The sequence below is a fragment of the Podospora pseudocomata genome (genome assembly GCF_035222375.1).
Source record: "Podospora pseudocomata strain CBS 415.72m chromosome 2 map unlocalized CBS415.72m_2.2, whole genome shotgun sequence".
Taxonomy (NCBI): Eukaryota; Fungi; Ascomycota; class Sordariomycetes; order Sordariales; family Podosporaceae; genus Podospora; species Podospora pseudocomata.
In genome coordinates, this window is record NW_026946366.1 from 420,453 (window position 1) to 442,505 (window position 22,053).

The 22,053-nt window shown below is 53.7% G+C and overlaps 8 protein-coding genes and 1 non-coding gene across 9 annotated transcripts; 7 read left to right on the plus strand and 2 right to left on the minus strand.

The window, feature by feature from the left end:
- Positions 1-690: 690 nt before the first annotated feature.
- GNT1 (N-acetylglucosaminyltransferase) lies at positions 691-2,968 on the plus strand (the record flags this gene model as incomplete). The annotated part of the gene is made up of 2 exons (XM_062887483.1): positions 691-1,919; positions 2,084-2,968. The coding sequence occupies exons 1-2, from the start codon at positions 1,671-1,673 to the stop codon at positions 2,966-2,968; spliced, it is 1,134 nt and encodes a 377-aa protein (XP_062745597.1). The 5' UTR covers positions 691-1,670.
- A 992-nt stretch (positions 2,969-3,960) lies between these two features.
- On the plus strand, positions 3,961-5,350 carry CHA1 (catabolic L-serine/threonine dehydratase; the record flags this gene model as incomplete). The annotated part of the gene is made up of 2 exons (XM_062887484.1): positions 3,961-4,256; positions 4,322-5,350. The coding sequence occupies 2 exons, from the start codon at positions 3,961-3,963 to the stop codon at positions 5,217-5,219; spliced, it is 1,194 nt and encodes a 397-aa protein (XP_062745598.1). The 3' UTR covers positions 5,220-5,350.
- Positions 5,351-5,505: 155 nt separating this feature from the next.
- Positions 5,506-6,522, plus strand: QC762_205890 (uncharacterized protein; the record flags this gene model as incomplete). Its single annotated transcript, XM_062887485.1, has 4 exons — positions 5,506-5,527; positions 5,583-5,662; positions 5,747-6,281; positions 6,356-6,522. 4 exons carry the CDS (start codon positions 5,506-5,508, stop codon positions 6,520-6,522), a joined length of 804 nt encoding a protein of 267 aa, XP_062745599.1.
- A 117-nt stretch (positions 6,523-6,639) lies between these two features.
- Positions 6,640-8,809, minus strand: MSM1 (methionyl-tRNA synthetase). The gene is made up of 2 exons (XM_062887486.1): positions 7,250-8,809; positions 6,640-7,194 (listed from the first exon to the last, which is right to left on the minus strand). Exons 1-2 carry the CDS (start codon positions 8,696-8,698, stop codon positions 6,760-6,762), a joined length of 1,884 nt encoding a protein of 627 aa, XP_062745600.1. The 5' UTR covers positions 8,699-8,809; the 3' UTR covers positions 6,640-6,759.
- Positions 8,810-9,119: 310 nt separating this feature from the next.
- QC762_0037530 lies at positions 9,120-9,234 on the plus strand. Its single transcript has one exon. It is a non-coding gene; the product is annotated as a tRNA-Leu (tRNA).
- A 2,180-nt stretch (positions 9,235-11,414) lies between these two features.
- On the plus strand, positions 11,415-14,408 carry QC762_205910 (uncharacterized protein; the record flags this gene model as incomplete). The annotated part of the gene is made up of 1 exon (XM_062887487.1): positions 11,415-14,408. The coding sequence occupies one exon, from the start codon at positions 11,415-11,417 to the stop codon at positions 14,406-14,408; it is 2,994 nt and encodes a 997-aa protein (XP_062745601.1).
- A 340-nt stretch (positions 14,409-14,748) lies between these two features.
- RPL4B (60S ribosomal protein L4B) lies at positions 14,749-16,486 on the plus strand. The gene is made up of 3 exons (XM_062887488.1): positions 14,749-15,151; positions 15,349-15,499; positions 15,561-16,486. Exons 1-3 carry the CDS (start codon positions 14,947-14,949, stop codon positions 16,288-16,290), a joined length of 1,086 nt encoding a protein of 361 aa, XP_062745602.1. The 5' UTR covers positions 14,749-14,946; the 3' UTR covers positions 16,291-16,486.
- Positions 16,487-16,630: 144 nt separating this feature from the next.
- Positions 16,631-18,674, minus strand: QC762_205925 (uncharacterized protein). Its single transcript, XM_062887489.1, has 4 exons — positions 18,051-18,674; positions 17,872-17,988; positions 17,549-17,698; positions 16,631-17,419 (listed from the first exon to the last, which is right to left on the minus strand). The coding sequence occupies exons 1-4, from the start codon at positions 18,155-18,157 to the stop codon at positions 16,807-16,809; spliced, it is 987 nt and encodes a 328-aa protein (XP_062745603.1). The 5' UTR covers positions 18,158-18,674; the 3' UTR covers positions 16,631-16,806.
- Positions 18,675-18,763: 89 nt separating this feature from the next.
- On the plus strand, positions 18,764-22,026 carry EIS1 (Eisosome assembly protein; the record flags this gene model as incomplete). The annotated part of the gene is made up of 3 exons (XM_062887490.1): positions 18,764-19,451; positions 19,521-21,047; positions 21,098-22,026. Exons 1-3 carry the CDS (start codon positions 19,397-19,399, stop codon positions 22,024-22,026), a joined length of 2,511 nt encoding a protein of 836 aa, XP_062745604.1. The 5' UTR covers positions 18,764-19,396.
- Between the last annotated feature and the right edge of the window lie 27 nt (positions 22,027-22,053).

Here is a 22,053-nt window from a genome sequence, read left to right on the forward strand (position 1 = left end):
AAGCACCTGGAGTGTGTATTGATGGTTAAAAGAAAAGGGAAGAGTGGTGATGGGTGCTGTGGAAGAGTTAGTTTTTTGGGTCAAGGTTGAGATGAAAAGGATGGATAGATCACAGTCAACGAAAGTAAAAAAAGAACAGTTCGCCAGGTCAGGGTCAAAGCTAGTAGATAAAGATAAAGCATGTGCCTGCCATCTTGACCTTGAAAGGTGTTCCTGGATCAAGGAGCCACATATGATAGCTGTGCTGTGAAAAAGCTTGGTTGGCAGGCGGAAAATAGCTTCGATGGTGATTGCTTGTAAAAGGGGGGGTGGACAAAAAGGGGTGATAAAGGGAAGCTTGGGCTGTATGAATGTCAAATGTAGGCCAGGGCTGGACCAGGAATGGAGTAGGAGCCACCACGTCCTCTGCAGAATCGGGTTGAGTGTAGGTGTGCTGGACTCTGGGCGACGTTGAATCCAGAAATCCATCCCAACTTTGTAGCTCAGGAAAAGAGCCTCAACTTGCCTTCAAATTGCTCTTGCCAGATATGGCTCTGGGGAAGGAGCGAGCCAAGTCAGCCAGCCACTGATAGCAAAGGCCATATCAAATCTTGTTTTGACCACAAAGAAACGGAGATATGATCTGAAGTGCGGAGTTTTCACGAACCCCGCCAGAGCTCACAGGTCGGCCCTCTTCACCATGTGCTCACACCAGGCGGCCCGCTTGAGCGCCTTTGCTCCGGGTCAGCTCGGCGGCGGCATTCTCCATGACGGCCACCGTTTTTCGTGTTTGATCTCTGCATACACAGAACAGGAGAAGGAGATGGATCTCTCAAAGTCGATGGATTGGGTATCCAGGCATTTCGGCAGGGCTATCTTTGTCGACATGTCGACATGTTTTGACTCTTTTTGTAAAGAAGCAAACTACATGTGTCCACTTCCCGACTCTCATTCTTCAGCATCCATCAACACCAGTAGCACACAGGCTCGGAGCTTCTCTTTAACGTGGGCAAGCACAATTCTCGCAGTCTGCCACTAGAAAACTGACACATGTCTTTCCATCCACTCAGGGGCTCAGGGGTAAACACCACCTTACTAGCAAACCCCGTTGCCAGGGCAAACCTCCCAACTACCCACACCATAACCCTCCAAACCCACCTCGACATCGACCAGAACAACAGCCCTATCGATATCACCTCTTCACCCTCAACCACCAACACGAACCCAAACCTCTAACCCCCTCTTGGCATCCGTATCCAACCCCCGTCCCCCAAACTCCCGCCAAGACCCCTACACAGCATCATTACGCGTCACCCTCCCACGCATGAACCACTCCCCCGGCACCTCAACACCAAACTGCTCAAAAATCTCACGATGAACCCACCCATCATGGCTTTGTTGCACGACATTGGTACAAGAAGAAGCCTTTCCAGGCAACCGTATTTCGACTCCTGCCAAGAGATATAGCTTTAGATACGATGGGGAATAAAAAAGTTGCCATGGAGCAGGGGTCTTGTGCTTTGGGGTTGGGCACAAAAACAAAATGAGCAGGTGTATGCACGCGGCTTTTGCATCTTGGTCGCCGGACACATAAGATAGGGTAGGAGCGGCTTTTCCATTGACAGCACGTTGTTCCCGGTGGTCTGGCCATTTCTCAGGCCCGACTCTGTGCCCACCGACAACTAGTCGCGATGCTCCTCTCCCGCCGAATCATCACCCTCACAGCCGTCCTCGGCTTCATCGTCGTTGTCTCGTTCTTTACAGTCAAATACGACGGCCATGTCGCCCTGGAATCAGCGGCAAGGTCGCTGACGGGGCAGGAAAAGAAACCTGCGTTTTCAACGATACAGAATGTGGTCTACAACCGGACAAGAGTGCAAGAGGAGGCCAAGTTTGCCTATGTGCAGTACACCACCGATCTGGATTACCTCTGCAATGCCGTAAGTTTTTACTTTTTTTCTTTTTTTCTTCCTTTTTTTTTTTCTTTTTTTTCTCTCTTTTTTTCTTTTTTTTTCTCTTTTTTTTTTCTTTTTTTTTTCTTTTTTTTTCTTTCCTCTGTCCTCAGGAACATAGGGAAAGTGGGTGTGCTGACTGAAAGGAAAAGATGATCAACTTCTCCCGACTAAAAGAATTCAACACAAAACACCAGCTCGCACTGATCTACCCCGACACATGGAACTCCGAGGGCAAATCAGCCGTCTCCGCGAGGCGATTCCGCATCATGAACAAGATCAGAACCGAATACCCGCACATCAACCTGCACCCCTCCCCCGTGCTGCAGCTCCCAAACGGTGATGCCACCTGGGGAGCTTCCATCACAAAGTTCCACGCCTTCTCCCTGGTCGACTACACTCGCGTATTAGCATTTGATTCAGACACGCTAGTGCTGAACAACATGGACCACTACTTCGAGGCGCCGAGGGCGGTTCTTGCCGTGCCGAGGGCGTATTGGTTGGGGGATCTGAGGAATACTTCTCTCTCCATCAACGAGCAGATTCTGGGATCGCATGTCATGTTGTTGGAGCCGAACACCAGGCGCCATGACAGGATCGTCAAGGACGCCATGGACTCGGGGGAGTTTGACATGGAGGTGGTGAACAGGCTGTTTAAGGGCTCGGCGATGATCCTGCCGCACCGGGGACTGGCGTTGCTGACGGGGGAGTTCAGATCAAAGGACCATTCGAGGTACCTGGTCGGTGAAGGGGAGGATGGGGAGGATGGGGAGCAGTGGGACGCGGTTGCGGAGGTCAAAAGAAGCTTTCTGGTCCATTTTAGCGACTGGCCGTTGCCAAAGCCCTGGATGTTCCATACTGATCGGCAGTGGAGGGATGCGCTGCCGAGCTGTGAGGAGGCGGAGAAGGAGGAGGAGAGGAGGAGAAAAAGAAGGGGAAGGGGGGAGGACGACTGCCCTGACAAGCTGGTCTGGAGGGGGTTCTATGAGGAGTATGACCGGGAGAGGAGGGCAAAGTGCGGGTTCATTGATGGGTGAGGGGGATGCGAATGTTGAACAGCTGGATCGAACACCTGGACTTGGCGTGTGTCAGCAAAACTGGTGTTTGGTCACGGTGACATTTTGGCCAACCAGACACCAAAATTCGCAATCGTGTCGTTGTCGAGGCTCATGCTGAGGCCACGGTAGTATCTCATGCAAGGGCAGTTTGCAGCTTGCTGACGTGACAAGACAAGACCAATGGCATAGGGCGCGGACTGTACATGCTGTGCAGGAAGAGTACATGCCGATTGCAACATTTCTGTTCCCAAACCAACAAATCCAACACCTGCCTCAACGGCCACCGATGACAGGTTGGAGATTGGAGATTGGAGACAGGGGAAGGAAGAAAAGTTGGAGAATGTGGACCGAAAAAAAGGGAGTTTGGACTCTTGGAGAAACAAACCCCGGTAATAAGCGGACTGGTCCACTCTTCCCGTGTTTGACACCGCCCGACAAAACAACGGTTGACACCAGCGGTGCTAAAAATTGATCACGCCCTGCCGACTAGGGGACTTTTCCGAAAAAGGCGGAGGGTCTGTGAGTATCCTGTGTAGCAGCCAACCTGTCACGGGATGTCACCCCCTCTGGAATCCATCAGGTAATAGCGGGAAAAGCTGGAAAAAGCTTCTAGATCACAAGATCACGCTTCTAGCCTGGGTGAAACAAGCGGTTGGCTAATTGTGTCGTTTTCGCAATGCCGAAACATGCACGGAATCGACGAGAGAAGAACGGTGAGATGTGTACAGAGTAATGTACAGAGCACCTTGATGGCGATTGAAGGCTTTGAGAAACTTATAAAAGGACCAATGGCCCGGGAGCGGACTCGGGAGAGGAAGGGAACAAAGATTCATGATCACAGCCGACTCGCTGTCTTGACTCGGGATATCTGAAGTTTTGAACTGGTTGAAAGCTTACCTCCTTATCACACCTTCTTATCATATCAATCTTATCAGTTGCCCGCCTACTTATACCTACGTTACTCAATCAAGATGGATTTCCCACGCCCCCTTTCCATTCATGCTCCCTTCCCCTATCCGACAAACACCACCAAGACCACTCCCATCGTCACCATGGCCTCCATTCCCACACCTGCGCCCTCTCCTCCCCCATCCACCAAGGGGACAACCACCACCACCACCACCACCACCACCACCACAGCCCAAGACACCCTCCAGCCATGGATCGAAACCCCCCTCATCTACTCGGCCCAAATGTCCCGCAACGCCGGGTGCAACATCTACCTCAAGCTAGAGAACGTCCAACCCTCTGGGTCGTTCAAGTCCCGGTATGTTTCTCCCTTCCCCCTTATCCCCCGCTTGCCTTGTTCATACCGCTAACCCTCCTCCCTAGCGGAATCGGCAACATGATGCTCGAAGCCTCCCAATCCACCCCCCCAACAACAAAAACCCACTTCCTCTGCTCCTCCGGCGGCAACGCCGGCCTGGCCTGCGCAACCACCTCCCTCTCCCTCCCCAACAGCACCGCCACCATCGTCGTCCCCCTCTCCACCTCCCCCTTCATGGTCCAAAAGCTCAAAGACGCCGGCGCCCAAGTCGTACAGAAAGGTCAGTCCTGGATCGAAGCCGACACTTTTCTCCGCGAGGAACTTCTCGCCAAGGACACCCCCGGTGTGGAGAATGTTTACGTCCCCCCGTTTGATCACCCTGCCATCTGGCGCGGGGCTTCTACCCTGATTGATGAGGTGGTTAGGCAGATGCCAGAAGGCCAAAAAATGGATGCGGTGGTTTGTAATGTTGGAGGGGGCGGGTTGGCGAACGGTGTCTGCGAGGGCGTTCACAAGCATGGGTTGGAGGATGGGGTCAAGGTTGTGGCGCTTGAGACCGAGGGGGCGGATTCGTTGTTTCAGAGCACGCTCAAGGGGGAGTTGGTCACGCTGGAGGGGATTACGAGTTTGGCGACGAGCTTGGGCGCTAGGACGGTCAGTGAAAGGACGTGGGAGTGGTATCGGCAGATGAAGGGGGGGTTTGTCTCGGGGGTCGTGACGGATAAGGAGGCTGCGGAGGCGTGTGTTAGGTTTTTAGATGAGGGACGGGTGATGGTTGAGTTGAGCTGTGGGGCGACGCTGGCGGGGGTGTATAAGGATCAGGGGAGGTGGTTGAGAGAGCAGGTTGGGAAGGGGGTGTCGGATGAGGAGTGGAAGGGGAAGAACGTGGTTGTTGTTGTTTGTGGGGGGAGTAACGTGAGTTGGGAGATTTTGGAGGGGTATAAGAAGACTTTTGGGTTTTGATTTGACACAAAATGACGGTAGTAACGGGTTTGGGATGGGAAAAATTGACTGGGTTTTCTTTTTGGATCTGTTTTACGAGCAAAATAATATAACCGTTGAATTGAGAGTATCATGGCTTGTTTCTTTTGAGATATGAAGTGTGTGGAACTGGCGGTGCCTCACGCAGCCACTCGCTCACACATTCGTTGATCCCCACAAAAAACTGTTTCTGCCGCTCACTCACTTGATCACCTTCTCACACAAGCCCTCACAACACACCATCACCTATCACTTTTCAACCGCCAAAATGAAGCTAAATGAACACATAGGCAAGCTTTTCCCCTGCCCTCTCATTTTCTCACTATTAACACCCACTGCCCAAAGCAATCTCCACCCCCACCCTCCTCCTCGTCCCCTACGAATCCCACCACGTCCCAACCTACCACCAATGGATGCAAGACCCGGTATATTTATCCCTCCCCAGATACGTCCCACTACATCCCCCATTCTTTATTAACCCTCTCCCCCGCCCCGCCCCTGCCCTTTAGGAAATCCAACTCGCCACCGCCAGCGAACCTTTATCCCTAGAAGAAGAATACTCCAACCAACTCTCCTGGCGAACATCAACCGACAAACTCACCTTCATCATCTGCTCCCCCTTGGCCCCCTCCCCTTCCCCTCCCAACACGATCCCTAATGACGCCGACACCCCCCCCAAAATGCTCGGCGACGTCAACCTGTTTTTATACCCCTCCGAAGAAGAGTACACCTCCTCACCCGCACCAGCAATACCAAAAGAGGTGGTAGGGGAGGTGGACATCATGATCGCAGACGCGAAAAATAGGGGGAAGGGGTTGGGGGAACGGGTGGTGCGGGCTTTTGTTGGTTGGGTTTGGGAACATAGGGGGGAGGTGATGAGGGAGTATGTTGGTGACAAGGTTGAGGAGGGACAGGAAGGGGTGGAGGTGCCGAGGTTGGGGATGCTGATGGTTAAGATTGGGGAGGGGAATGAGAGCAGTATAAAGCTGTTTAGGGATAAGCTTGGGTGGGTGCAGGAGGGGGCGAGGGATTATTTTGGGGAGGTGAAGTTTGTGCTGAGGGATATCAAGGGGTGGGTCGAGGGGGGAGGTCAGGGGGGGAGGGTGGTGAGATATCAGAAGGGGGGGGACGGGGAGGCTTGAGAGGGGTGGTGAGAGAGAGGGTCATGGGGTTGGGGAGAAAGTTTATGCTGGCAGCTGACTTTGTTTATACTTTTTGGCAACTGGCAATTTTTTTTTTGGCGATATTGAAGCATGGAGTTTTCCCAGCTTTTGATAGCCTGTAACATTTGAGATGGAACACCCAAGGACATCACACGCTTGTATGCTCAGATGTTGTCTGAAGACGTCAAAGTGAAACCCACACAGCGCTCATCAGAAACTCTTTTCTTATGCAACAATAACTACCGTAGCAATGGTTTGTGTGTCAAAAGCTTGTTATTTTCAAGAGTTTCCTTCGAGCATAAAAACTCCAACATCCCATGGTATCTTTTATCATACAAATATCATACATCCTCTCTCGCTCATGACTGCTCACCACTAGCCTCCGGTTTCCACCACTCGTCGACCTCTTTCCCTCTCTGTGCCTTCCTCTGCCGCTTCTTTGCTTCCTTTCTCTCCTTCTTGACAGTCCTTAGCTTCTCCTCGGCTGCTTGTAGGCCTTGGTATAACGCAGGGAATAGACTGTCTTCCCTTCCCTTGCCGGGGTTGGCTATTGGCACTCCGTAGCTAGTGTCTGAGAAGAGCTCGGTGTTTTTGAATGTCCTGTTTCCTGGCAACACCCCGAGCATGTCGAGGAGTTGGTCTGCTTTGGTAGGGAGGAAGGGCTGTAGGAGAATACCGCAAACCCGCAGGCTCTCTGCTGCGAGGCAGACCATTTCGTCGGCGAGATCATGATCTTCTTGGGTGGTGCTCTTTTTTAGCCTCCAGGGTTCTATTTCCGAGAGAAGGGCGTTGGCCTGGGGTTATCATGGTTAGAACAGGCTCTCAGAAAGGGAAAAGAAAGAGACATACCTGAGTTGCGACCTCCATGATGGCCCGCAGAGCAGAGACAGGATCCAGATTCTCCATGTGCTTGTCCACAATCGCCGGGAGCGTCGCCAAGTTGTCCTCCGGGAACTCTATCCTCCCCCTCGGCGATCTCGAAATAATCTCCTTCAGATCCCAAAGCTTCGACCTCGTTATCCTCGACAACAAATTCCCCACCCCTCCCTGCAAATACTTCTTGTGCTTCACCAGCAAGTTATCATTGTTATAATCCGCATCATTCCCAATCCCCCCCTCGAACATGAGGTAAAACCTCAACACATCCGCCCCGTGCACATTCATGACATACATCGGATTGACCACATTCCCCAAACTCTTACTCATCTTCGTCCTGTTCATCGTCCAGTGCGCGTGCGTGAGCACCTTCTTCGGCATCGGCAATTCCAACGCCAACAACAACGCCGGCCAATACACACAGTGAAACCTAGCAATATCCTTCCCAATGACATGCACATCCGCCGGCCACCCACCCACCTCCCTCCTTCCCGGCTGCCAGTTCGGGAACCCCGCCGCAGTGATGTAATTAATCAAAGCATCCACCCAGACGTATATCGTCTGGCTCGCATCCCCCGGCACCCTCACCCCCCAGCTCAACCTACTCGCCGGTCTCGAAATCGACAAATCCGTCAAATGATTCCTAACCCAATCCACCACATCCCCCATCCTCTTCGCCGGCACCACCCACTCCGGATTCTCCCTATAAAACCCCAGCAACCTCTCCCGTAAAGCCGTCATCCTGAAGTGGTAATTCCTCTCCTCCACCCACTCAACCTTACTCCCGCTCTCGACACTGGCCATGAAAACCTCCCCCGTGAAAGCATCCATCTTCTTCTCGATCTGACTTTCTGGATAAAACGCCTCGTCACTAACGGAATACCATCCCTCGTGTTTACTCTCGTATATCAATCCCTTTTCTTGCAGCAAAAACCAGAAATGTTCCACCGCTTGGATGTGGTCGGTGTCGGTGGTGCGGATGAAGCGGTTGTACGATATCTGGGCTGTAGAGGCCAGCTCTTTGAACTGTTCGGCGGTTTCGTCGCAGAATTGCTTGGGGTGCATGTCTTTGTTGGAGGCCGCTTGCTGGATTTTCATGCCATGTTCGTCTGTTCCTGTGAGGAGGATTGCGGGACGGGAGTGGAGGACGGATTGGTAGCGTTTGAGGACGTCGGCGAGGGTCATGGAGTACATGTGGCCGATGTGGGGGGCGGCGTTGACGTAGAAGATGGGGGTGGTGACATAGTAGGGTTTGGTGGGCAAGTCGGTGGTAGAGGAGAGTCGGGGGAGGGATGTGGTCAACCTTCGAGGAGAGGAGGAGGAGGAGAGGCAGGAGGTACATGTCCAGGTCTGGCGGCGGGTGGTGAGTGACCATTTTGAGGTCGGTAGGCGCCGGAGGGAGGCGGCTTTTAGGAACTCCATGGTGGTGATTTGACCAATTGGTCCATTCCCCTGCGTCGTGGGATCGGTCGGGAGGGTGGAAGTCGGGGGCAGCTGTCGTCGTCGTCGAGGTGAGCTTGGGGTTGCGATTGGGGAAATATTTCGATAAGAGCTTGCGATAAGAGGTACCGAGACGGAAGTAAACGGGGAGGGGGTTAGGGTTGGACATGAATGGCGTAATTTGCTGAGAGCTTCACTTTTTGCGACCCCGCGCTAATGCGGGGTTAAGCACAAACTTTTTGACTGCTCGAGCAGTCTAGCTTTCAAGTCCAGAACTGTCTTTCATGGTTCGTCCTTGAGTTCGTCTCACTTGATCAGATCCGCATATTTCAGATCTTGCTCCTCGGAATTGACATTTTCCTCATGGTGGCTATTCCCACCTCCATGTTTCATCAAATAACAAGGCTGGATGGCCGAGCGGTCTAAGGCGCTAGACTCAAGATCACAGTATCTTCTCTTCTATAGAAGGGTGTATTCTAGTCTCGAAAGAGGCGCGCGTTCGAATCGCGCTCCAGTCACTTACTTTTTCCACTTCTCTCCACTCGGCCTGGATAGGTTGAGAAATGGTGGCATGTTTTTGCCTTTTTACAGGATGCCCCCGCTGGTGTCCAGTCTGAAGCACTCGTATATGCCTTCATCCAAAAGAACAGTGTGTTGCGCAGGTTGTGCCTCGAACAAAGTGATCCAACAGTTGGCTGCAGTGTTGCTGGATTGTAGCAGTCAGGGGACATCCTGAAGGCTCCGCCTCATGCAAAGAGTCCCTCACAGACCAAGCCATGCAGCCTCGTCAATATCCAGGCATAACATTCCTGGAAAAGGGTCAGATTTTGGACAGCGTCGCGTAAGCTAAGAAATGGCACTTGGCGAATATTGTACTCGAGAGGCACCTGAATGGTCTGGCCCTTTTGGAGGTCGTTTCTTCTCCCGCCAACATGGATCTCGGGTCTGGTCGAAGGTAGTGTCATGCACGACGTTCCCACAGCCTCCTTTTGATAGGTGCTGGGTAACAGGTTGGTTTTGCGCAAACCTATGGGGTTTTCTGACATTGAGATCGGAGATATCGATACGATGATTTGTGATCCATGCATGACCAGAGTATAGGTAGGATGTATCGAATGAGGTTCTTAACATGTTGGGGGTGAGTCGTGGGCTTCATATTCATCTATCCTTTTGGGTATCTCGACTTTCTGCGAGCAGTATGCGAGGCTATGTAAGACTGTCTGAGGTATCCGTTACATTTCGGCCCGGAGTCGACCGACCGACCGACCTGTCGTGGGATTCCGATGTGGCCAGGTTGCTATGCCATCAACGACCGCGCAGGTCAACATCTGCTGGTATCCATATGGGGAAAGCTCTTGGAGAAAATATAAAGTCCGTAGAGCCTCACGGAAAGCCTACACTATCAGCGACCTCCGCACCTGCACATTATGGTGGTTTGGCGTGGCTTCTGTCGCTGCCGATGTTTTCTGGAAGTGTAAGAGAACGATATGTGATTCCCAAAGAGGCTTAGTGTCGTAGGGCTTAGCTGGTCGTGGGACCCTCGTGAAAATGACCTGAGTTGATGAAGGCAAGACTTGGCGATTAATGAGCTCAATATCTTGCTAGGATCTAGGATAGACCAAAGTCCCAGAAAGATGAAGTTTGAGATGGTGCTGGAGCCATGGCTTCCCTGGAGTTGTTCTCTATCAAGGTGTTGGGGGCGGTTGACGAAGGAGGCCTGGTTTGGAGCGTTGAAACGACCGTCATGTTGGATGTGGCTGGAACATGGCAACCAGCCGATCCGTGGTGATTGGTCCTGTGAGATGACGGATGTGCAGTTGCATGCATCAGGCAAGCATCTCGATGCATAACCACGGCAGGAACACGATAGACAAAGTCGTGTAAGATCATTCGCTGAGCACACATGAGAGGATCGTGAGGCATCTTCTCATGATTCACCCATCGTTGTCGTTGTCGTCGGTCGGGCCAGAACATGAGCGCGAGAAGCGCCAAGTGGGGTTACCATTATGTCAAGAGATCCCTAGGGGTCCGTGCAGGGGCACTGAGGGGCAGAGCCCAGAAGCTGTGCGGCGGAGGGGTGATGTGATGAACGATGTCATCTCGCAGAACATTCGAACGCCCCTTTCAACCGGCTGTCAGACAGTCTGATGTTGTCTTTCCCTCGACAGTGCCGCAGACACTTGTTTGTAGCCTCTTGGGCTTGATGGGCTCTGGGAAAGTCCACATCATCAGGCGCCTGTAAGGTAATGTAAACGCTTGTAAAACGGTGTCTGAGAACCAATAAATATCGTGATTCTGGCCTCCGGGTCCCCATTGCGCAGGCCGCCCCTGCCCAAATCCATCTCCCTTACTGGCGGCCACACGCTGCAACCAAGGAATACTGCAGCTGGACTGCAGCACCTACCAACCACCACCAGAGGCCCCCCACTTGGTCTTTGCCGTAGCTGTTTGTTTCTCTTCCGCTATTTCCTCCCTGTCCCGATTCTCGATAGCTTCTACTCTTGTCTACTTGCTCATAGCTTGCCCAAACACACCCCAACCTCACTTTGTCCAGCTTGAGTCTGTCAAGCGCCCCTTGTACACGCACGACCAAACCCACCACTCCATCTACCCCGCCTTACGATGCATTTACACTAGGGTCAAGCCCAAACCACCCCGCTGGACCATAGCACCGATACACTCTGAACAAAACGCAAGCATGGGCGATAGGAACATCGAAACTCTCCTCAAGACTGGGTCATGGACCATCCCTTCGCGCTCAAGAAGCCCGCATCCGTATGTATATCATGAGACCTTGGAAGCTCATGTCTCTAACGAGAGCAGTGACCGTCGTCCCTATGAAGACGATCGGCCGTCGAGGTCCAACAACTATTCATCATCTGGAGATTACAGCGATAGGCCGACCAGAGAGTACAGCGATAGACCAGCCAAGCCTTACCACGATGAACCGCCCAAAACATACAACGATGGTCCAACTCGATCATACAACGATATCCCCGCGAGATACCGAGAGACACCGTCTTACTACAGCGATGTACGACCGCAATCAAATATCAGCGTCCCCAAGAGCAAACGAGCACCCCGCCCACTTGTCGAAGAGGAGCATGAGTCACTAGCGAAGGAGTCAGCAGAGTCTCTGGCCGGCGTAGTGTCTGAGGAGGAACCCCCATACCGCGGTGAAGTTGATCAACAGCCTCTCTTGCTCCCGGTTCACGAGCACAACCCCGAGAGACGATTTGTGATTATTCCTGGAGCCGGGGAAGATGGGTCCGCAGCCGAGGATGAGCACTATGAGGCCAACACTTGTCGGAAATATGTGATCGTTCCACCAAACGAAGAGGGAAAGGACAAGAAGGAAAGCAAAGATGACAAGGGCGACAGGAAACCTGCCGAGCTACCCAGACGAAAGAGCCACCAAGATCTGCCCCGTCTGGATACTCACCTCGACGAGCGTGATCAGGATCCGACCGCTCGAGTTCGCCGGTCAGACAGTAGACATGATAGGGAGAAACCGGTTATTGACCAGGACTCTCGGGACCGCCCCAGCGCCCGAGACGAACGAAGCGCGAGAGCCGGGCCACCACGGGACGATGAGCTCCTGACGCCTGCCGTCAAGTATTCCAACAGTGCAAGGCGGGACCGGGAATATCGGGCTTATGACACTGGAAAAAGCCCAGCATCTGCCCGAAGTCCCTCTACCAGAGGTGACCGGGTCGATCCGAGAACTACATCTGGCAACCGAGGATCATCAACTCGACTAGATCCTGGTTATCCCCCTAGCGCCGGAGGTCATAAGAGAGCATCCTCCACTGTCAGCGGACCCCCCCGTGATGACCGAACTCGAGACAGGCCGCGGTCGATGGTCTACCCTATTGGAAATTTCGAAGGCTTTGATGACGGCGGTGCTGATGACATCATGTCGTTCATGGCGCCCGGCATCAACTTTGATCCATCACGGAAGAAACCCGAGACCTCACCCCAAAGAGGGCCTCAAAGTTCTCAACATCGCAACCACCGTGCCGGGGAAGGCATGCCAATCCCTCAAGCTTATGTTGCACGCCATGGCCGTTCCAACACTCGCGAGAGGAATGACTATTCTAGTGATGATAACCACCGTGGACGTCGGCAACCCCGGGGAGAACGGCCATATCCAACGCATCCGTCGATGGAGCCGGAGTATCCTCCAGAGATGGTTTCACCTGAGCAAGCCAGAGCACCGAAGCCAAGGACCGGCTCGCCCTTGCCTTTCCCCACTGATGATTCACCAGACCCTAGTCCGCAACACGCAACTTTCCCAAGACACACCCGAGGCAGGTCGGATTACCGCTCAAACTCGCCCTCGCCGCCTAGACGGAGAGGTACGGGGCATGGCCGAGATGCCAGCATGAGCACCTCTTCCCAGCCCGGATCGATGGCAGGCTCTCTTGGAAGGACCAACGGGTTGGACAGCAGAAGACCGCAGGCCAAGAACCCAGCAATCGGCATTCTGCGACAAGAATCGTCTCTTGATCCCAAATCACCAGTGATGTATTGGCAAAATGGCCGTTTTGATCCTCTTGATGAGACTTCCAGCCCGGCCGCCCAGGTCATTTCCGTTCGCCGGTATCTGGAGGACGCAGGCAAAGGGTTACTTCCTCAGTTACCAACCTGCCACTTCCAGAACCCCACCTCGCCGTACAAAGCATCCGAAGCCGGGCAGTGGATGACGCTCCAACGCGCAGAGAACTTTATCATCTGTCCCGACTGCTACAAAGATGTCTTTGCCAATTCTACATACCAACATCTGTTCTTCCCTGCCCCGCCACCCCAGCAGCCTGTATCGTGCGACTTTGGTAGTCAGTTCTGGTACCGTATCGCCTTTATCCTCTCGTTGAAACACAACCATACGGACCTTCGCCTGTTGCAAGCTGCCTCCCTGGTCGCTGCTCGGCATCAGCCCTGCGCTGGAGGTGTACGAGCCACGAGAATCTGGTACGGCATTCTGTCGCCCAACTCGCGACATCCGCGCCCCATCCCGGGGTTCGAAGTCTGCTCTTCGTGCGCCAAAACCTGCGAGGCCTTGCTGCCCAACTTGGCGGGGGTGTTTGTCCCATTGGATAACAATGAGCCGATGAAGGGCACATGTGAAATGCATTACTCCCCCGATAGAAAACGGTTCATGGATCTGTGGGACCATCTGGAGGGGGTGAGCGATCAGGCTGTCATGATGATGATGGCGCCGGACTTGGTGCTGTTGGCGGACAAGGTACGGGATACGGTTCACTATGAGGAGTGCAAGAGGAACACGCCGTTGAGAAATAAGAAATGGTTCATGATGGAGAGACTGCCGGAGATGACGGTTTGTGGGGAGTGTTTTTGGGAGGTGGTGGTGCCGTTGCTGGAACAGGACAGACAGGATGGAGGGGATGTGAAGGGGGAGATCCCGAGGAACTTTTACAAGCACATGCAGAGGGTGGAGGGGCTGGCGAGTTGTCAGTTGTATAGTGAGAGGATGAGGAATGTGTTTAGGCTGGCGGCGGAGCGTGCGGATTGGAGGTTTTTGGAGAAGGAGGTGTTGGAGAGGATGAGGGCGATTGTGGAGATTGAAAAGAGGTACAAGGTGTTGATGGAGATGAAGAGGGAGGGGGCGGATGAGGAGATGGTGGAGGGGGAGGTGCAGGAGTTGATTAGGAAGTTGAAGGTTGTAGAGTAGAGGAATGGTTTCTTTGTGAATATTTTGTTCGAAGACATAGAGGAGGCAAGATACCAGATATGTTTACGTTTGAGAGATAGTTTACAGAGTTAGGAGAAAGACAGAAGAGAGACCACCCCTAACGCCGCCAATGCTTTTCATCGATGGTGAAGTGATGGCGGTTGATGCTGATTTAGGAAGTTTGATGATGATGAAAGTGAGGACGGTGCTGCCGGCTGCCTGCCAGCCGAGTTGCCAGCTGGGCTCAGGTGGACCCCCGCCACCCTTTCGGCCTAGCGCAGATTAGGGCCAGTGGGTTGTGCACTGGCGACCCCACGGGCACACGCTCTGCGAAATATTGCAAAATTTCAATTGGAGCTGCAGCTTGGTCCCGACTTTTTCGAACTTCAACAACCAGCCCACCGACCAGGTAAGCAAACGCCCTTCCTCCTGTCCAGCCCGACGAGAAATTGCGGAAGCTCTCCCAAAATCAACATCCAACTGATTCGAACCCAAAAACTAACAGCCTCTTTCGACACTTGTCCCAGCACCGGACAAGATGGCCTCCAGACCGACTGTCACCGTTCTCGGCGCCGATGGCAAGGCCACCGGCGCCACTGAGGTCCTTCCCAAGGTCTTCAGCGCCCCTATCCGCCCGGATATCGTCAAGCACGTCCACACCGGCATGGCCAAGAACAAGAGACAGCCCTACTCCGTCTCCGAGAAGGCTGGTCACCAGACCTCTGCCGAGTCTTGGGGCACTGGTGAGTCGAATTCTTTATGGGTTGTGGGAATCGGGGGAGCACGGGAGAGAGAGGGGGAAGGAAATATGGGGTTGGGCGGTCGATGGAGACGAGGAAACGAGGAACACCATGCGAGACGAAAACGAGAGGGGGGGGGGAGTGAGGGGGAATATCGTCAAAAAGTTGGGTGTGGAATGCTGATTGAGGATGAAATCTAGGTCGCGCTGTCGCCCGTATCCCCCGTGTCTCCGGCGGTGGTACTCACCGTGCCGGTCAGGCCGCCTTCGGTAACATGTGCCGTTCCGGCCGCATGTTCGCCCCTACCAAGATCTGGCGCAAGTGGCACGTCAAGGTCAACCAGGGCCAGAAGTATGTGATATCGAAATTCCGGGGAGATATGGGACGTTGGGTTTCTAACAGATTTTGACAGGCGTTTCGCTACCGCTTCCGCTCTTGCTGCCTCTGCCGTCGCTCCTCTCCTGATGGCCCGTGGCCACCAGGTCTCTACCGTTCCCGAGGTTCCCCTCGTCATCGACTCCGCCGCTTTCGGTGTTGCCTCCAAGACTGCCGCTGCCGTCGGTCTCCTCAAGGCTGTCGGTGCCGGTCCCGAGCTCGAGAAGGTCAAGGCTTCCAAGAAGCTCCGTGCCGGTAAGGGTAAGCTCAGAGGCCGCCGCCACCGCCAGCGCCGTGGTCCTCTTGTCGTCTACTCTCCCAGCACCGACGGCAAGGAGCTCGTCCAGGGCTTCCGCAACATCCCCGGTGTCGAGACCAGCCCCGTCGATGCCCTCAACCTCCTCCAGCTCGCCCCCGGTGGCCACCTCGGCCGCTTCGTCATCTGGACTTCCGCCGCCATCAAGGAGCTTGATGCCGTCTACGAGTCCAAGAAGGGCTTCTTCCTCCCCTCCAACGTTGTCGCCAACGCCGACCTTACCCGTCTCATCAACTCTTCCGAAATCCAGTCAGTCCTCCGCGCCCCCAAGGGTGAGGCCAAGACCAAGCGTGGCCACGTCCTCAAGAAGAACCCTCTGCGCAACAAGCAGGTTCAGCTCCGCCTTAACCCCTATGCCGCCACCTTTGCCAGGGAGAAGCTCGGCGAGGTCAAGGAGGAGGGCAAGCCTGTTCGCGTCAAGGCTGACTTCCTCGGTCAACTCAAGGAGTAAGCTGCTGGTGGAGTGGAAAAGGGAAAAGAGCGACTGGTTGTGGGTACTTTTATCGGCGTAACGGATAATGGCATCTACGCGTCACATCAATGAATTCTGATACCAGATTTTGGCCAGGTGGCTGTTGTGATTGGTGACGTGTGACCATGCATGATGATTTTCAGCGTAGCAATAAGACTTTGTCTGAGCCTCACGATATGCCTATCCAGAGTTTTGATTGTTATTTTGTCTTGTACGTCTTTGGGGATTTGCAAATATCCAGTTCATCCGACAGCCGTCAAAATGCCATCAAAAGGAGCCAAATCCAGTCATGAACAATTACCAGGCAGGTACTTTGATATCCGTTTCGAGGTAATATGTGCTTGATTATGTCTGTTCCTTGTCTACGCTAGATATCGTATACCCTGACTGTATGTACCCTGTCTCCATGTGTAAGGTATGTTTGTGTATCGCTCGAAGAATATATATACGTTTCTTGAACCCCCTTCCCGTTTCCCAGCCTTTGTTTTTTCCATCTCAAATCCCCACCTCCTTCCCCATCTGAACTACCATTACATCCCCCTCCTCCAAATCCGACGACGACGCCGAGGGTGAAACTGGTGATATCCCCACGTCCTTGTCTTTTGCATCATTATCATCCTCCCCCCGGCAGAGTAGGATCTCCCTCAACCGCTCCCGCTTCTGCTCCCCGAACCCGATGGCATCCAGGTACCCGTCCACACCCCCGTAGGTTGCGTCCAGCCAGGAGATCACCGACGATACCATGGCTTGGTCTGTCTCGGCGAACGAGTCGGGGAGGCCGACCTCGCGGACCTCGGCGAGGCGGATGGAGCGGATGAGGGGGGAGGTAGAGTTTGTGAGGTGGTAGTCGTGAGTTATGGCTTGGACTGGGGTGTGGAGGATGAGGAGGATGAGGAGGGTCAGGAGGCCGGTGCGGTCTTTTCCTTGGGTGCAGTGGATTATTTTGGGATGGCCGGAGAGGCAGGAGGAGAGGCAGAGGGAGATAGAGGGAGAGGAGTGGGAGAGGGTGTTGAGGGAGAGGGAGGGGAGGCCTAGCGGGCCGAGGGCGTGGGTTGAGATTAGGGAGATTGCGTGGGGGCGGGAGAGGGGGTAGAGGAGGAGGAATTTACTGGGTTCTCTTGTCAGTTACCGGGGGTATAGAGAGGTTGAAATAATAGGATGGATGAAACGTGAAGATGAGGTTGGTTTTGAGGTCTTGATGGTGGAATAGGTCGAGGTAACAGAAAGGGTGTCTTACAAGATGTTGAACCAGGATAGTTGCCAGAGGAGGAAGAGCTCGAAGCGGCGGGAGGGGAGGATGATGCGGGTGTAGGTGATGCCGGGGATTTTGAGGGGGAGGTTCTTTTGGAGGAATTTGTGCTTTTCTTGGGCGTTGAGGTGCTCGGTTCTGTGCGGAGGTTAGTATAAGATTAGATGAGAGACATACAACAGCATTATGTGGAAAGCAGTCTGTCTAGGTATACAGGACCCAAGACATTGGCAACGTGACCAGTGTAACATGAACAAAAAGTACATTCAGAGTTCATGATCAGAAGAAATGATAGTAAATAGGGGCAGTACTTTGACCGGAGATCAATCACCGATTTGATGCCATAGACCTCTGTGAGACGGATCCTGTCTTTGTACGAAGCATCGTCCAATTTGGCTGAACGGAAAAGAATGCCTTCTTTGAGTACTCTATGGAATCAATGTTAATCACACTGCATCTACACGACTTGTAAGAATGTGGACATCTCTACTTCTTCCCCAGAAATGCATTCACCGTCTTGCCGACATCACGAAAGTTGATAATGCCGTCAAACTCATTGTACTCGGTGTCCTCGAGTTCGGACCGTGTATCAAGCATGGTGATATGCCCAGGGCTTGGAGGAGGCAAAGCTTTACACGCGATTGGCTAGTTGGAAAGTCGATGCTCTGGGCGGTCATGTGAAGGCTGCTGGATGGCTTGGAGCTTGTGGTGGACAAGTGGTGAGCTGTTTTGCTCGATCACGAGTCAAGGGTTTTGAGGCGGCGCACAGACGACGTTTCGTGATCGCCAATGGTGAGTGAGCCCGGCGGAGTGGATAGCAGGGGTGAATTTCAGCGGGGTTTTGGCGTAGGGTGGGGTTGAGGATGTGAGTGCATCACGACACACATCACGGGTTTTTGGAAGACAGAAGAGAGGCAGAGAGATTTTGAAAGTGTACTTGTCATTGTGGCATTTGCTACTTCGTATTTCCTTATTTCCGGGGAGGGAGGTAGGCAACTTTGGGATAGGCGAGAATGGGTGTCACCGGAAATGCTATGTGGTATTATGTCTCCCAGTACTACCGCCTGCACCAGTGGTTGTTCGGTTCTTCAGACATCTCAAAGTACATAGAACAGGCTGATGTCGATAGATGAAACAGAGGGGACCTACAGGTATTTCAACGATGTGTGGCTTTCTCAATGCCAAGCCACCCATGGCCTGTGCAGCAGCTGATGGTTGCTGTGGCGGCGCTGGGCGGGGATCCCAAGCCACCTGAACTCAGCTGCTTTTGGCACTCGCAGCGGGTCAGCTGCAGGGTTGCACTGCAGCTGTCGACGGTGTGAGAGGGCGAGCTGCTGATGAGGGCGATGACGTCGGCCAGGCTAGATGACGATGCTTTGTCCAGTAAGCTGCCGAACGGCCAACAGTCTGGAGATGAACGCCGTCTTATCTCTTGGAACACAAAGCCCTCATAGCCTAGAACTGGGTCCAGCTCCATTTCCTTTTGCCCAACATCAGACCAACTCTGCCGGCCCTTATGATTGCGCTCATCAGACAATCCAATACAAACGCTGAGACCGACCTATCCGACCAGGCTGTCTATCAATCTATTGCCTACCTATTCTCACCACCGAGCTGGCTACCCCATCTCACCAATCACCTGCATCTTTTGTTGTGCCTGGAATATTGAATTTTGTCTACAGCACAACTCACTGCCTACGTAAAGTCGCAAATCATCTCCGCCATCTGCCTGAACTGGGACTTTGGGCTTTTCTTGTGCAACTTCGTGTTTCCACTCACGAATCTCAATCAATTGCGCAACTTTCATACCTAAACATTCACAACATACATAGCGCAATGGTGTCGGCGTCACTAACCACACACGGGGTCGCACCTCGTCCCATAGCTCCGAGTAAGTTCCTTGCGGAGGTTCCTTCCTCTGACTTGCCCCATTGTTTACGTCAAACTTACAACTCTGCAGATAATACGGGCCGCCTGAGATATGCAAACGCCGAAGACCTTCCCGGCTACCCATCTGCTGGACTGACCGAGGGGAGCGCTGCTGCTAGTGCTGCTGCCACACTAGGCTGGGCAAACAGAAAACCGACAGAAGTCTGGAAGCCCAACTCCAACATCACCAGTACATCCGCCTCAACCGCCGCGCTCTTGGCTGCCGGCAACAAGACATCACCAGTCGGCCGTGAGAACCAGCCCGTTGGCACCGCCGGATCTCAAGCCGCTGTGGCTGCTAGTTCAGCACAACGGCAACCGAGAGCACCATCATCACCGCCATCGCAGTGGGTGTCGTCAGCGGCAAACCTGGCTTTTAGTGCTAACAAACCGCCGCTGCCGCCAACCATCACTGTATCAAATGCAGCTGGGACGACCCCGGAACCAGCTACTCTTGGGAGGCAGAACTCTCTGCGCGCTGCCAAGGGGGCCATGGCAGGTTTGAGACCACGAGCAAAGTCGACTCCTCAACCTGTGGTACAAGAGACATATCCTGACCAAGCGAACTCCGCTTCGAATGCCCTGAGCGCTGCCACAATAGCACACCGACCAACGCTATCCGAAACGGGAGGAGCCGTTCCATTCACCACCATGGACAGGAGGATGTTTACTTCGAACCCACCCGTCAGGCTTGAAGTGGAGGAAAAGCAGAGAGCCGATGTGCTTCATGCTTCAGCAGTGGCCATGGCCAAGAGAATGTATAACCAACAGCAACGTCGGACAGAGGAGAGCACGAAAGCACATGCCCGATCCTCATCATTCCCCCGACACGATCCAAATCGCCCGCTAGATGCCGATGAAGAACCTCCCGTCATGCATAATAACCTGCAGGAGGCAGCATATCGATTGGCGCAGGAACGCCTTGCTAAACTGCAGGAGGAGCATCAGAAGAATCGGGACATGTCGGAATATTATGGAACACCAGGAGGGCCAAGCCGCACCAAGTTCGGAACGATCAGAGGGAGGCTCACTAGGAAACGCTCCTCTAGTGACGGAGATCTCCTTGAGGACCAACGACGTTCCCAGCACATCCGGAAGCAAATGTCGATGCTGAATAGCAAGCTGTCCGAGGTCGATGAAGAGAAACGAGCCAAGGACCGGCAAGCTTTACTTGCCGCTGCTCAACGCAACGTACGGGCTCAACTTCACGACATGGACGAGAAGGTGCTGGCAGAAAAGGGCGGAATCAAGGCGAAGCCCATGGGTGACTGGGAACGCAAAGCCTTGATAGCTGCTCAGACGAGGTTTGACGAGAACAATGCTTCGTATCACTCTGGAAAGATTGATATCGGTGGTGGAAAGTTTATGGACCAGTCTGAGGTGGACGCGATTGCCGCCAGAAAGGTTCAACCTTTGCTGGACGAAATTAACGAGAGGGCTGAACGTGAACAGGCGAGATTAGAGGACGAGCGTCTGGAAGAAGAGAGACGGCGGGAAGAGGCTGAGAGGGAAAGGCTGAGAGAGAAAGAGGTACAAGATATTCATAAGAAACTCAAAGGTATGTTACTCCTCTCTTCCAGTGTCGTCTCAGCTGCTAACATTTTCAAGACCAACAGAAGGAAGACGAAAAGGCTCGCAAAGCTGAGCTCAAGGAAGAAAACAAGAGACGCAAGGAGGAAATCAAAGCCATCAAACAGGAGCATAAGCTGGCGGCGATGGAGGGTAAACGGAAGGAGAAGGAGGTGATTGGCCCCCCACCAGCAGTTGACACCGAAGAGACAGCCGTCGAGCCTGTCGCCGAGCCATCACCGGAGACAGAGGACAAGCAACCCACCACCGCGCACCGGCACGCCCTCTCCATCAGCTTCCCCCGCCGGAAAAAGATCACCAAAGAAACACCCTCCTCACCTGAAAAATCCCCCAAATCAGAAGGAGAATCCCACGGCAAAGTCCGCACCTGGCTTCTATCCCGGCTCCCCCGTCCTCGCGCCAAATCCTCCAGCGCAGCAGAAGGCCCCAACGACCCAAGCACAGCTAAAAAAGGGGCCTTCATAGGCGGAGCAGCCCTTGCTCGCTTGGCACACAACAACTCCAGCTCCCCATCCGTAGCCGGCTCCCAACCCCAGGCAGCGATTAACCGCCCTTCCACCTCGGGAGCAGACAACCTTGGAACTAGCTCCTCCCTGCACGAAGTCGCGATGGCAGGCAGACCACAACCCCACGACGAGCCCGGGGAGGCAAGTGGCCTGAACCCTCCTCCACCTGCGATTGTCCGTCCGGTTACGCCAGCGAGGACGATATCGCAAGTTAGCGTGCCTGTCTCGGATGTCTCGGAGAGGACGGTGAGCAGTTTGAGTAGTAGTGATGACGGGCATACGGTGGATAAGTTTGTCGAGGCTAGGAGTCAGCTGGGGAGTCCGCTGACGCCGCCGAGGACGCTGGGTGGGAGGTTGGGGGTTCCTGGTGCGGGGAGCAATGGGAGGTCGAGTCCGTTAGGGAGGAGGGAGTCGAGGTTTTCAGAGAATTTGTCGGAGTAGGAGACGACTGAGACGATGATGGGGTGG

What these genes read in the sequence shown, in the direction of transcription:
- MSM1 (XM_062887486.1), bottom strand. Translation starts at nt 8,698, where the DNA reads ATGGAGTTCCTAAAAGCCGCCTCCCTCCGGCGCCTACCGACCTCAAAA. An exon ending in TCATGGAGGTCGCAACTCAG is followed by an intron (nt 7,195 to 7,249) that starts GTATGTCTCTTT and finishes TGATAACCCCAG; the next exon opens with GCCAACGCCCTTCTCTCGGA.
- RPL4B (XM_062887488.1), top strand. Translation starts at nt 14,947, where the DNA reads ATGGCCTCCAGACCGACTGTCACCGTTCTCGGCGCCGATGGCAAGGCC. An exon ending in TGCCGAGTCTTGGGGCACTG is followed by an intron (nt 15,152 to 15,348) that starts GTGAGTCGAATT and finishes GATGAAATCTAG; the next exon opens with GTCGCGCTGTCGCCCGTATC. An exon ending in AAGGTCAACCAGGGCCAGAA is followed by an intron (nt 15,500 to 15,560) that starts GTATGTGATATC and finishes AGATTTTGACAG; the next exon opens with GCGTTTCGCTACCGCTTCCG.
- QC762_205925 (XM_062887489.1), bottom strand. Translation starts at nt 18,157, where the DNA reads ATGCTTGATACACGGTCCGAACTCGAGGACACCGAGTACAATGAGTTT. An exon ending in AATGCATTTCTGGGGAAGAA is followed by an intron (nt 17,989 to 18,050) that starts GTAGAGATGTCC and finishes TTGATTCCATAG; the next exon opens with AGTACTCAAAGAAGGCATTC. An exon ending in CTATCCTGGTTCAACATCTT is followed by an intron (nt 17,420 to 17,548) that starts GTAAGACACCCT and finishes AAGAGAACCCAG; the next exon opens with TAAATTCCTCCTCCTCTACC.